Source organism: Ranitomeya imitator, chromosome 2 (assembly GCF_032444005.1).
Source record: "Ranitomeya imitator isolate aRanImi1 chromosome 2, aRanImi1.pri, whole genome shotgun sequence".
Lineage (NCBI taxonomy): Eukaryota > Metazoa > Chordata > Amphibia > Anura > Dendrobatidae > Ranitomeya > Ranitomeya imitator.
In genome coordinates, this window is record NC_091283.1 from 561,333,336 (window position 1) to 561,347,584 (window position 14,249).

General features: G+C 45.2%; 1 protein-coding gene across 6 annotated transcripts in view; it reads right to left on the reverse strand.

The window, feature by feature from the left end:
* The window catches only part of EXOC7 (exocyst complex component 7), a 60,918-nt gene that overhangs the window by 28,793 nt on the left and 17,876 nt on the right, over positions 1-14,249 (reverse strand). Inside the window, exons 6-12 of one of the 6 annotated variants that reach the window (XM_069752068.1) lie at positions 13,258-13,425; positions 12,549-12,560; positions 9,425-9,517; positions 6,812-6,880; positions 6,521-6,666; positions 6,285-6,437; positions 5,720-5,818 (exon numbers count right to left, since the gene is read on the reverse strand). In XM_069752068.1, coding sequence (XP_069608169.1) covers positions 5,720-5,818; positions 6,285-6,437; positions 6,521-6,666; positions 6,812-6,880; positions 9,425-9,517; positions 12,549-12,560; positions 13,258-13,425 — 740 coding nt within the window. The remainder of the gene's footprint in view (positions 1-5,719; positions 5,819-6,284; positions 6,438-6,520; positions 6,667-6,811; positions 6,881-9,424; positions 9,518-12,548; positions 12,561-13,257; positions 13,426-14,249) is intronic. The other 5 variants (XM_069752067.1, XM_069752065.1, XM_069752063.1 and 2 more) reach the window with 5 other exon arrangements.

The window sequence follows — 14,249 nt, forward strand, 5'->3', positions numbered from 1 at the left end:
GCTGGTAGCTCCTTTCGACGACCTTCAGAGATGACAAAAAGGGAATCAGACTGATGAAAAGAAGCAGTCCTAGTAAGGTAGACTTGAATAGCTCTGACCAAGTCCAGCTTGTGGAGGGACTTTTCCAGGGAATGAACCGGTGAAGGACATAGAGAAGGAAGGACAATGTCTTCATTGATGTGAAAAGCAGAAACTACCTTGGCGAGAAAGGAAGGAACGGGTCGGAGGACTACTTTGTCCTGGTGCTGGATCAGGAAAGGAGAACAATAAGATAATGCTGCTAGCTCAGAAACCCTCCTAACAGACATAATGGCGATTAGGAAGACCACTTTCCATGACAGGAGAGAGAACAAGATATCCTGGATGGGCTCAAAAGGCGCGCGCTGATGAGAACCGAGAATAAGGTTGAGATCCCATGGGTCTATGGGAGGAAGATAAGGAGGTGCCAGGTGGGCGACACCATGAAGAAAAGTCTTCACCTGGGAAAGAGAAACCAGGTCTCTCTGGAAGAGAACTGACAGAGCAGACACCTGACCTTTAAGGGTACTGAGCGAAAGGCCTAAGTTGAGACCCACTTGAAGAAAACCAAGGATGGAAGGAAGGGAAAAGGACATTGGAAACAAATTGTTCTCCTCAAACCACCTGAAGGCCTCCCAACATCTGTGGTAGATGCGTGAGAATGCTGGTTTTCTCACCCTAATCATGGTCTGTATGACCTTGTGAGAAAAACCAGCTTCCTTCAGGACTGCAGCCTCAACGACCATGCCGTCAAATTCAGAGACTGAGAACTCGGGTGGAATAGGGGGCCTTGCGAGAGAAGATCTGGACGGTCTGCAAGCCTCCAGAGGACGTCCATGAGCATGTTCACAGCTCCGCATACCAGGCCCGTCTTGGCCAGTCTGGAGCCATCAAAAAAAACAGGAACCCCTTCTGCCTTTATCTTTTTTTACAACTCTTTTTTGCGAATCAAGAGGAGAGGCGGAAAAAGATAAGGCAGCTGAAACTGGGACCAAGGGATCACTAGGGCATCGCAACCGATGGCCATTGGATCCCAGGACCTGGCTGCGAACGGAGGAACCTTGTGGTTCATCCGAGATACCATTAAGTCGACGTCCGGAGTGCTATATCTGACATATTTGGTTGAAGACGGCAGGGTTGAGATACCACTCACCTGATGCGAGACCCTGACGACTCAGAAAATTGGCTGCCCATTTTTCCACCCCCGGAATGTGAACGGCTAATATCGCAGGGACGTGACCTTCCGCCCATCTGAGAATCTTTGTCACCTCTGTCATGACCTGTTGGCTGTGAGTCTCACCTTTGTGGTTTATGTAAGCCACGGCCGTGGCATTGTCCGACTGAATGCAGAATGGGTTGCCTGCGAGGAGGGGTTGCCAGCGGAGAAGGACAAGAAAGATTGCCTTGATCTCCAAGAGATTGATGGGGAAAAGGGCTTCCTGAGCGTCCCAGAGACCCTGCGCTGTGTGATGTAGGAATACAGCTCCCCAACCAAGGAGACTGTCGTCGATGGTGATGGCCTGCCACTGGAGAGAAATAGAAGACCTCGCGGATAGCATCCACCAAGTCAGAGATTACCTCACATTGAGAGGCAGAAGTAGAGGTCGGTCTAGGGAGACGGACTTCTTGTCCTAAGCAGACAAGAGGGCCAGCTGAAGAGGACGGGTGTGGAGCTGGGCAAAAGGGCAATCATCTTCCTCAGAACCCTCATGCAGGACCGTAAGGGAAGAGGAGCTGGTCACCTTAGAAGGCGGATTCCCTGGCGGAGAGATGAAAACTGCTCCTTCGGAAGGAAGACACAGGCCTGAATCGTGTCGAACTCCATACCCAGGAATACCAGGCACTGGGCAGGGATCCGGGAGGATTTCGCTCTGTTGATTATCCAGCCGAGAAGTACCAGAGTGTCCAGAGTGATCTGACGACTCTGGACACAGTCTCGGCGGGACTGACCTTTGATCAGGAGTTCGTCCAGGTAAGGGAGTATGAGAATCCCCTTGGAGCGAAGGATGGCCATGACCGCTGCCATGACCTTTGTGAACACCCTAGGTGCAGACGCCAGGCCAAAAGAAAGGGCCATGAACTGATAATGATCCTCCTGGATCGCAAACCGAAGAAATCTCTGGTGCTGCACACAAACAGGAATGTGGACATAGGCATCCTGGATGTCTACAGAACAAAGAAACTCTCCTGGTTCCATGCAGGCGATCACCGAGCATAAGGACTCTATCCTGAAGTGGCAGATCCGAACGTGGCGATTCAACTGCTTGAGGTCCAGGATTGGACGAGGCGATCTGTCCTTTTTCGGTACTACAAACAGATTGGAGTACAAACCTGAAAACCGTTTGTTCCAAGGAACGGGAACGATTACTCCTGAGTGTAGAAGGGAAGAGACGGCCTGAAGAACCCCTGGGGCTTGATAAGGAAGCTTTGGCGGGCGAGACAGAAAGAAACGTCTTCCTGGGGGAGGAAGAAAAGTCGATCTTGTAACTGGACGTAACTATCTCTATGACCCAGGCGTCGTCCGACCACTGACAACCATGCGACCCTGAAGAGAAGAAGCCAGCCTCCCACCCTGGAAAGATTTCCAGGTGGGGGTTACCCATCACTTAGAAAAGAACCTGTGAGAGCGGGAACCAGAGGGCTTGGAGGAGCGGCCCTGTGGCCTCCAGCGAGGTGCCGGTTTGAAGGATGGTTTCCTTCTTTCCCTTGGGGTGGACGAGCGATTCTGCTGAGAGGAAGTTCCTGAAGAGGAGAAATGGTGAAAAGAACGAAAGGGCAAGAGCCCTTTCCTATTGAAAGGACATTGGGGCTTGGACTGAGGAAGAGAAGTACTCTTCCCCCTGGTAGCATCCGAAATTATTTGGTCCAATCTGGACCCAAAGAGCCTGGAACCCAGAAAGGCCAGGTTGGTGAGTGACTTCTTAGAGATTGGATCCACATTCCACGCCTTTAACCAAAGAATGTGGCGTATGGCGACGATGTTGCTGCTTGCTCTGGCGGAACAGCCGACTGCATCCAAAGAGGCGGCCAAGAGATATTTGCCGGCGTGAGCAATCTGGTCCTCCAAATCTGCTAGCTCCTCCAGAGGAGCCACTGCTACGATGCCCTGGCGGAGTATTCTTGCCCAGGCAGAGATAGACTTCGCCACCCAGGTGGAAGTTAAGTTGGGGCAGAGGGAAGCACCGGTCACTTCAAAGGCCAATTTGTTCAAAGACTCAATCTGCCTGTCCGTGGCATCCTTAAGAGATGCACTAACTGGTAGAGACAGAACTGTCTTTGAGGCCAGGCGAGAGACAGGGGGGTGTACCTTTGGAGACTTTGCCCATTTGCCGACAAGGTCTGGACTAAAGGGACACAAGATGTGTAGCTGTTTCCTTCCCTGGAAACGCTTCTTGGGATGCTCCCAGTGATTGGCCATGGTCGCCTCAAACTCTTTATGATTGTGAAAGGCCTGAGGGGGACGTTTTACCCGTTTGAAAGAAACAGAGTGATCTTGAGCTGGAACCTCATCCTCTTTTAGTTTAAGGGTCTGAGTAATAGCCGAAATAAGGCTATCAACCATGTCTTGCATCTTAGAAGCCTGGTCCGAATCAGACGCAGACTGGGAATCCACATCCGACCCCAACGCCTCCTCCTCCGAGGAGGTATGGGGAGAAAGAGGCACCCTGGAAGAGGCAGAGGGGGCCAGGGATCTGGATGAGGAACTAGGAAGAGCCCGCTTTCTAGGCCCTTTTCCCGATATGTCCCTGCGAAGGTCATTGTCAGGTGCGTTCGAATCACTCTGGGAGGCGTTTGGAGCACTGGTGGCGGCAGATAAGTTTGGAAGACGCTCCAAAGCCTGGACCAGGGACTGCGATATTTTAGTCAGGTCCGAGACCGATTGAGACATGGCAACAGCCCACTCCGGAGGAAGGGGTGAGATCTCATCTCAGGCATTAGAGTGCTCCTGTGAGGCAGACATGGTGGAAGGAGTGCAGGACGGGCAGAAAGGGGACAGCTGACCTGAGGACCATTTTCTTTTACAGCGGGCGCAGGCGTAATGAATTACAGTGGGCTTAAAAGGAGGACAGGAAGCCCCTGCGGGGTTGGGCATAAGTTGAGCCTTGGTGACACTATATAGGGGTACAGGGGCAAGGAAAGGGAGAGGGCAGAACCTACCCGATGCCAGCGATAATGCAGCCAAAGATCAATGGATAGCTGTGTTCCCCCCTTGTCAGATGTCCGCAGGTAGATGAGACGAATGCGCAGGATGAAGCAGGCAGAGGCTGTGTCTTGGACAGGGAGCTGCAGAGCACAGGATCCAAGATGGCTGCTGGCCACGCTGAGATCAGCACGATGCTGAAAATCACAGTGACTGTGACTGGCTGGCATGCCGGGGGCGTGGCCAGCCCGGAGGATCTGCCGGCCAACACAAACTGAAAGTGCCCCTGTGATTGGTTTACCACCAGGGGCGTGCCCGGGCTGGAAGAGGGAGATCCGATTGGAGGAAGGAACACGCGCACAGAGCATACATACCGGCTCAGAAGTCCACGGTCCTCTTCACCAATGACGATCGCATCAGGAGCCCTCGGATGGTACAGGGTCACTGGGAACAGGGATCCTCCTTCCCAACTGTCTCCGGATGGTGCAGAAGACGGCATCAACAACTCACAAGAAGGGGGAGGCCACGGCTGGCAACCACTGTCTTCCTCTCAGCTATCTCCGAGGAGGGGGGTGAGGAGGGGAATAGGCAAAAGACCGGCCACGGGAAATCACCCTGAAACACCCGTAAAGGTGACAGGGGATAAGGTCCTGCCTGCGGGTCTGAGTGGGTGATGTGGGTGACACCACACTGCTCTCTCAGTCACATATTTGTGGGAAAACAGGATGAGAATTTACACCCTGTTACCCTGAAGATGGAGAACCTGAAAAAACAAAGGAAAAAGATTACTAAAGCACAACAAGATACCTGAAAAGGAAAAAACTGCGGATCTGGGATCAGATCCAGGTCCGCCTCCTACAGACACTAAGCTTAAACGGAGTTGCTTTCTGCCCGTCAGTGGGTGTATACTGCTGGGGAGGAGCCATTTTCCTTTTTTTTGCCTAGTGTCAGTCTTCTAGCAGCAGCAGCATACATCCATGGTTACCTGTGTAATAATAAAGCGATAAAGAAACTTTTTCATACAAATTTAGAAAAAAAAAACACCACTTAAATAAAAAATATACTATGCAAATTTGGTATCTGTGCACTTGTTCTGACCTGGAGAATCATATTGCCAGGTCAGTTTTACCATATAGTGAACATGGCAAATAAAAAAAAAAAAATTGTGGAATTGCATTTTAGCTTTGCAATTTCACCTCACTTGTAATTTTTTCCATCTTTTCCAGGACACAATATGATAAAATCAATGGTGCCATTCAAAAGTACAACTCGTCCCGCAAAAAACAAGTCTTTATATATTGAAGGAAACATAAAAAGTTCTGACTCTTGGAAGAAAAAAACAAAAAAATGGAAATCGCGTGAAGGTGTAAAAAATAAGTTAATTGCAAGTTAAACAGTTGCTTGTCTTTACAAGCACCTTGCAATTTTACTCATTAAAGAACAATGGAATAACCCTTGAAATTGTGCTGATCAACTGTGATAGTCAATCAGCACTTGTATATGGGCTAAAATCAGTTTGTGTAATAGGGTTTATACAGATAGAATCACCATTCAAGTTACCTTTATACTGTCTGCAAAATCCTCAAGTGCTTTGGCTCCAGTGGTCTCTATAGAAGTTATAAGGTTTGGTAGCTTGTTCTTGGTGCTGGCAGCAGTACCCTACACATGGAGCAGCAAGATATAAGATTTAGATTTGTTTCACATTACAGAGGTTGTTCACTGCTCAGACAAGCCCTTCTTAAATACATCTCCTCTTGTAAAATAAAAATACTCTATACTCACTTCCCGTAGTGAGGCTCACATGACATTGATATGCCACTTGAGCCCAGAAGGCAATGAGCGACCGCTTATAGGCTACAACTCTTATACCTTCCTTGGATATCCGAGGTTCGTCCAAAGGTAGTAAGAGCACAGCAGCTCAATAGTGGCCGCTGATTGTTGGCCACGTGAGATCTGCAGCCAATGTCACACGACCCTGGGGAGGAGCAGAGTCAACATCGCTGAAATGGCGCCATTACAGGAGTGGAGCATTGGCTATTTTTATTTTACAAGAAGGAATATAGTATTTAAGAAGGATACAACCCACTAAGAAACCAATAGATAGATCGCCAGTGTTAGCCCTTACTTGAAGAACTTTGTCGAACTCAGGCTTGGTGAGTTTGAGGTGCCTTAATATAGGGAAGATGCTCAATACAGAGGTAAAATCATGCCTGGAATTGGCTTTCTTGGCAGCCAACACAATATTTTCCCCTTCCAGAATAAGATTATCCAGCGTCTCCTAAAACAAGAAATGCATATCGATAAGTATATGTGAAACTGGATGAAAATCGCTATGAGCGCCTCATAGTACTGACGACTAACCTGAATGAGAGAATCAAAGGTTTTCTTCTGATGGTGCTCAGGAATAATATCTATAAGAAGCTGATACTCGCTCTGTGCCAGTCGCACAAATGCACTAATACAGTAAATGTAAGTATCTGTCTCAAGATCCAACACATCTTCCTTCCCTGGAACATTACAAAAGTGAAATAAAATGCTAGAAAGTGTTTATGGATCTATTGTATATAAAAAGTGTGAAGACCTCAACTAGCCAAGTGAACCTCATTCTAAGAGTTGGAGGAAAACCCATCACCACAGGGAACCAGTACTCACCTAAGGGTGTACCGTGTTTCTCGGCCACGGCCTCTCCGTGGTATCTGCCACGCGAGTCTTGTTCATGACCTAATCAGTATTTAGGAGGCAGGGGGAGAGCGTTATGCTTTACTTCACACAGAAGCCTGTGCCATGCAGAGTGGTTGTCCGGTGTCCGAAATGGGAAAAGGTCCAAAGTAGGGGGATGATCTAGAAAGGCTCCTTACACAAACCCACAAACCAAGGGCAATCAAAAGGACATAAAGGATACAGCCCTCTATACTGTCCATATGCTAACTGCAAGAGCTAATGTTATCAGAATGACAAATTCCGTAATCCATGAAGGAATATAAGCCGTCAATAAATGAATACGGCACAGTGTAGTAGCAAAGGAAAACAGTATATTTCAGAAGGATGTAGCCTGTGATTACAGGGGACCTGTCTATCTGAGGTCTGTTTTAGTAAGAACTTACACTACTGTTCAAAAGTTTAGGGTCACTTAGAAATGTCCTTATTTTTTTAAGAAAAGCACAGTTTTTTCCAATAAAGCTAGCATTAAATGATTCAGAAATACACTCTATACATTGTTCATGTGGTAAATGACTATTCTAGCTGCAAATGTCTGGTTTGTAATTCAATATCTTCATAGGTGTATAGAGGCCCATTTCCAACAACCATCACTCCAGTGTTCTTATGGTACTTTGTGTTTGATAACTGTGTAAGAAGGCTAATGGATGGTTAGAATACCCTTGAAAGCCCTTGTGCAAGTATGTTAGCACAGCTGAAAACAGTTTGGCTGATTAGAGAACCTATAAACCTGACCTTCCTTTGAGCTAGTTGAGAATCTGAAGCATTACATTTGTTGGTCCCATTAAACTCTCAAAATGACTAGAAAAAAAGAACTTTCATTTGAAAGTCGACAGTCTATTCTTGTTCTTAGAAATGAAGGCTATTCCATGCGAGAAAATGCCAAGAAACTGAAGATTTCCTACAATGGTGTGTACTACTTCCTTCAGAGGAGAACACAAACAGGCTCTAACCAGAGTAGAAAGAGAAGTGGGAGGCCCCGCTGCACAACTGAGCAACAAGACAAGTACATTGGAGTCTGTAGTTTGAGAAATTGATGCCTCACAGGTCCTCAATTGGCAGCTTCATTAAATAGTGCACGCAAAATGCCAGTGTCAACGTCTACAGTGAAGAGGCGACTCCGGGACGCTGGCCTTCGGGGTAGAGTGGCAAAAAAAAAAAAAAACATAGAGACTAGCTAATAAAAAGGAAAAGAATAATATGGGCAAAAGAACACAGACATTGGACAGAGGAAGATTGGAAAGAAGTGTTATGGTCAGACGAGTCCAAGTTTGAGATGTTTGGATCACACAGAACATTTGTGAGACACAGAACAACTGAAAAGATGCTGGAAGAGCGCCTGACGCCATCGGTCAAGCATGGTGGAGGTAATGTAATGATCTGGGGTTGCTTTAGTGCTGGTAATGTGGGAGATTTGTACAAGGTAAAAGGGATTTTGAATAAGGAAGGCTATCACTCCATTGTGCAACGTCATGCCATACCCTGTGGAGCCAATTTCATCCTACAACAGGACAATGACCTAAAGCACACCTCCAAATTATGCAAGAACTATTTAGGGAAGAAGCAGGCAGCTGGTATTCTATCTGTAATGGAGTGGCCAGTGCAGTCACCAGATCTCAACCCCATTGAGCAGCTTGACCGTATGGTACGCAAAAAGGGCCCATCACGCCAAACCAACTTGTGGGAGAGGCTTCTGAAAGCATGGGGTGACATTTCTCCAGATTACCTCAGCAAATTAACTGCTAGAATGCCAAAGCTCTGCAATGCTGTAATTGCTGCAAAGGGAGCATTCTTTGACGAAAGCAAAGTTTGAAGGAGAAAATTATCATTTCAAATAAAAATCTTTTTTTCGAACCTTGTCAAAGTCTCGTCCTCGCTTAATTGTAAAGTGCTGCGGAATATGTTGGCGCTATATAAATAAAAATTATTATTATTATTATTATTATTAAAAAGTCTGCACTAGATTTTCAATTCATTTGGCAACTAATTTGATTAATAAACGTATGAGTTTTCATGGAAAACACAAAATTGTCCGGGTGACCCTAAACTTTTGAACAGTAGTGTACATTCCCCATATATCAAGAATGCTGTATTATCTTTTCTTAGAACTCTGTATTCTTCTGTTATTCCTACTGGCAATTAATAAGCATATTATTTAATAGGCAACACTATTCTACTTGTCAGTAGTGTATATCTCTAGATCCTCTGATACAGTCCAACAATGACCATGTCAGATTCTGTAGGGAAATGCTTGAGTGACAATGAGACTAATAAAATACAGGATGTCAATTTATTTACACACTTCCAGAAGGAATAACAGAGAGCTAGAACTATACACAATTTTAAGAAAAGGTGCTCCTCAATTGTCATTTTATGGAGCATACAAGTGTTTACTGAAACAGATGTGTCAGAAGAGTCCACTGGAAAAGCCCCACCTAAAAGAAGCAGTTCTGGTTCCTGCCATCAGCTGCACATCAAGAAGTTTTAGATGCAAACCAAGAATTGTATGCAAGATTGTAATTGTCTGCAAAAGACATGTGCATTTACCTTCAAGGATGCTGAGGCTGGACCCTCCCTTTTTCCCATCAAGCCCGTGTTGGGAGTACTGTTTGAGAAGATTCTGAGCCTTTCGGATAGTGCCTGTCACCAAGAGGAGAGCGGGAAGAAGAGAAGAGCAACAAGGGAGGAAAAGTCTTGGAGAATGAGCAGGAAGATATTCAAACACCAAAATACAGCTGAAAGAGCACCAGGGGGAATTAGGAAGAGACATGGTCATTTTACAATAGCATTAGAGGAACATTTCACAGCCACCACACTGCATAGCATGCTGGTAAATCTGCCAGCAATAACATCTAGACTTTGCTTTCAAGCTATTATTTTGGTAAAAATCTCAGATTGAGGTCGCCCTTAAGCTATGCTTGCACACAGACCCATACATACACCCATCCATTTTAAAAATGGACCCGTGTGTCTGATCCATGAGATTCAGAGCATGCCCTGTTCTCATCCATTTTGCAGATCAGACTTGTCCATTAAAGTCTGTCTGAATGTGTTAAAAAAGGATGAAAAATAGAAGTCATTATTCAATACAAGGCTAAATTCAGAAAAACTTGGCGGATTTCTTTCAAAAACAGTGCCACGCCTGTCTACAGAATGTGCATGGTACTGCATTCACTCATTTCCCCATTGTGGTGTGGTTCTAGTTTGTAAAATAAAGGAGCCATATTTTCAAATACCTGGACAATGTTTTATTTTAAACGTAACCTGTCAGCAGGATTTAGCTCTATAAAGTAATGGCATGTCCATAATGTCGCTGTGATGCTGATTAATGTGATAGCTGATGGAAAAGGGATCCGCTCAGTGGCTGCTGAATACTCACCTTGTGAAGTTTTCATAAAACTACGTCTTCCGCGATTTTGGGGAGTGGGGCAAGGTCTTATTCATTCTTATGGTTATCCGCCCTACCAGCCTCCTCTGCCTCTTGCACAGGTCACCGATTATTCAGTAACCTGCCTCATTATTAAAATTCTTAGCCGCCATCATTGTGTGGGCAGCACGTGTGCAGTCTGAGTCTGTGACCTGTGTGCAGAACTTCAATAAAACGGCGCTGGATACGGCACATGCACAGATCGAGATTTCAGCTTGGTGAAAAATTTACTGGGTCAAAATATCAATTTGAGCATGCGCCTCCTCCGGTGCCATTTTATTAAAGTCCTGCACACAGGACGCCGACTCACACTGCGCAAACGCCACCCACACAATGATGTCTGCGGCTGAGCAGAATTTTAAAAATAGGCAGAAGTAGAGGAAGGTGGTGGGGCAGAGAACCAGAAGAAGATCTTGCCCCCACATTCCGCCCTGAAGACGTCATTGACAGCTTCACAAGGTGAGTATTAAACAGCCACTGAGCGGATCCCTTCACATCAGATTAATCAGCATCACAGCGCCATTATGGCCATGCCTTTAGTTTATAGGGCTAAATCCTGCTCACAAGATCTCATTAAAGGGAACCTGTCAGCAGGATTGTGCACAGTAACCTACAGACAGTGTCAGGTCGGCGCCGTTATACTGATTACAATGATATCTTGATTGATGAAATCCGTCTTATGGTTGCTTAATCTCTATTTTCAGTTTTGTGTTAATGATAGGCTCGTGTTCCGGGGAGGGGTTCATGTATGTGGTGCTCTGATTATATATCCATATTGCAGACTGCTGACAGGTCACTCATCCCTCACTGACCTGACCTCTAGTTTACATAATGAATACTATTATATACTGAATTAAAAGGAAAAAAAACCGCTTCTGTAGGCAGGTGCCGGCCTCTTTCTGTATGCTATCAGGAACTGTCAATATGCATGTTGCGATACATGAGGCATCCTTAAAAGAACGGTCCTCTTCCCATACACTCTAATAGGGAATAAGGGCATAATGGATGGGGGTCACCACTCACTACTGACCAAAGCAGAAAGCTGCTAAAAAAACCCTGGTGGACCTGGCCATACCATGTATTACATAGACCACCAGGATTGGAATGGTTGCCAACAGCTTTGCCCAGGAATGGTTTTCTGGGGCAGTAATCTCGCCAGTCAGCTGATCACCAGTCCATCTACATTTGCACAACAAACAAACTACAATGATGAGGTTGGAAAGTAGGTTTTTCTTGCATCAGATTACTGTACAGAGAATGGTGAAAAGATCTCCTTTTTAGAATGCAAAATGCAAGTTATGTACAAATGCCCATCAGTAAGGAATATTGGGAGATGAGCCTGTAAATGGCCGAGAAAAAAAATCATTTCTAACAGTTAGGCGGGGTTCAGATGGTCATTAAAAAAAAAGGGTCAGTCAAGTCCACAAAGTGTGGACCCGAGGACTCTCTGTGTAGCACCATATACTCATCTGAAGGAGCTGCCTTCTATTGCATATCGTTTTAAAAGGAGTATTCTGAGATTTTTTACAAAACGGACCGTCAGTCCTTACGAGACGTCCATGTGCACTAGCACATTGGTTACAATTTGTTCGCATTTAGTTCATGTTTGGCCTGGACTGAAAACAGGCTAGTCTGAATGAGCCCTTATACCCTAGAGCTGATGAATATAACATATTTGCTAGAGTCTTGCAGTAGATGAACAGCATGCTTTGCAGAGAATACACCCATAGTTTATTAGATTGTCAGTTAGACCCCTCACCAATCATCAGAGGTTATGGAAAGCAAGGTTTAGAAAAATAAAATAAACGGACTGCTTGTCTCCCACCCACTATCCCGGACACACGGAGCGGCCTTTACTCTGGGGAGGCTGCAGGCTGACAAAACAAGATGTAACATCAATGCTTATTAAACACAATGACATACAGAGATTTATAGGAGACATTGGAGTATGGGAAAATCGGCATTGTCAGGGTACGACATGGCACTCGGAATACGAGAGGTACTGCACATTTTCCAGTTACCTGGATGGCATCTTATGCACATTAAAAGCTTTGTATCCATAGGTGACCACCATGGTATACAACATGTATGCAATGGCAATGTTCAGATTATTTCGACAAGGCTGGAAGCAGAGCTATACACTTCTAGCGTGTTAAGAGACTGCAAAAGTCTTTCACGCATGTGTGATGCACGCTTCTTGTTAATGCTGGCGTTGCACACTGCAGAAAGTTACTTTCCATTTACCTGGTATGAAGACTGCTTGTCATCAGGACATATAAGAGAGGAAATAACGGAGTCATTATACCCCAAGAGGAAAATAAAAGGGAAATATTTCTAATTGATGGCAAACTGAAACATGTCTGAAGCTTGTAAATGACGGCATAATGACATGCTCTCTGCTAGGCCTGCAAGCCATCAGTTATTGGGCAATCTCATCCTGCGCATAAATGGCACAGGATAAATGATTGACAGATCTGAGGCCAAATATGATGCCTATCAGAATAATAGGTATCCTATGTCCACACCTGCTTTTCCTACTGAAATGTCATTGACGTTTACAGAAGGTAGAGGAAAAGACAGAGGCCATCTCCCTGTTAACTATAATGGTAAGAGCAGACAGCCAATTTTAATTATTAAATGAGGTTTGCAGGACCACCCTTCTCCTACAGATATGCCGTAAAAGCTTAAGATGGGAATAACCCTTGAATTATATTTTCTCTGATGAGCGTAATAATAAAAGTCGCAGTAAAGACGATAAAACTCAATCTGTATACAATCAACGTGAATTTACACATGGGTAAAGAAATAAAATAAGAAAAGGAAAAGGGAAATAATGAGATCCCCGATTCACCAAATACCACTTCAGCGGATATATGAATCCCTCCCACTATGGTTCCACTGGCTACATTCCAGCACCGGAGTTTTAACCAGTATTCAATATTTCCTGCCTGACCTGGTCTCTTGGCTGGCTTCTTGGTTGGAGTATCCTTCCTTTTGTTTTGCACAGCAGGGGAATAGGGAACTCCAGAAGATGAGCTGTTCTTTCTGAAATGCTCTTTAAGACCTTTAATAGATCGGTCCAGTTGACTGGAGCGAATTTGGCAATAGACATTCATGAAGTCTGGAAAAAAAAATATGAAAAAAGGAAGATGGCAAGTAAAAAAAATAAATAAAAGCAACCTAATGAATCCAAAATCATGTACTCTAGATACGACTGCAGTTACAAATACCCTATATCTCCAATTTCACAACTATGAAGCATATTTGTCATTACTGTGGGACAGGCCAATGGAAATGAAAAAAATAAATGATATAAAAATAATATACAGTATGTCACAGTCAGAAGTTGCAGTGTTCATATTTTGTCTGAGCAGAAGAAATACCTGAAGTGTGAACACTGCAGCTGATCAGGCACCTCCGATTGTCTTCAGCGCTCAAGAGATGCCCCCGCCAGATGTTGATTCCCCTCACCCACCAGTGGAGGGTGGCTGAGGGGGACAATGTACTGAGTACAGTGGGGTAGTGTCAGTCAGGGAGGCAAGTATTTATTTTTTTCTTCTTAAGGGGAACCTGTCGCCTGAATTTGGCGGGACCGGTTTTCGGTCATATGGGCGGAGTTTTCGGGTGTTTGATTCACCCTTTCCTTACCCGCTGGCTGCATGCTGGCCACAATATTGGATTGAAGTTCATTCTCTGTCCTCCGTAGTACACGCCTGCGCAAGGCAATCTTATTGGATTGAAGTTCATTCTCTGTCCTCCGTAGTACACGCCTGCGCAAGGCAATCTTATTTGATTGAAGTTCATTCTCTGTCCTCCGTAGTACACGCCTGTGCAAGGCAATCTTATTCGATTGAAGTTCATTCTCTGTCCTCTGTAGTACACGCCTGCGCAAGGCAATCTTATTGGATTGAAGTTCATTCTCTGTCCTCCGTAGTACACGCCTGC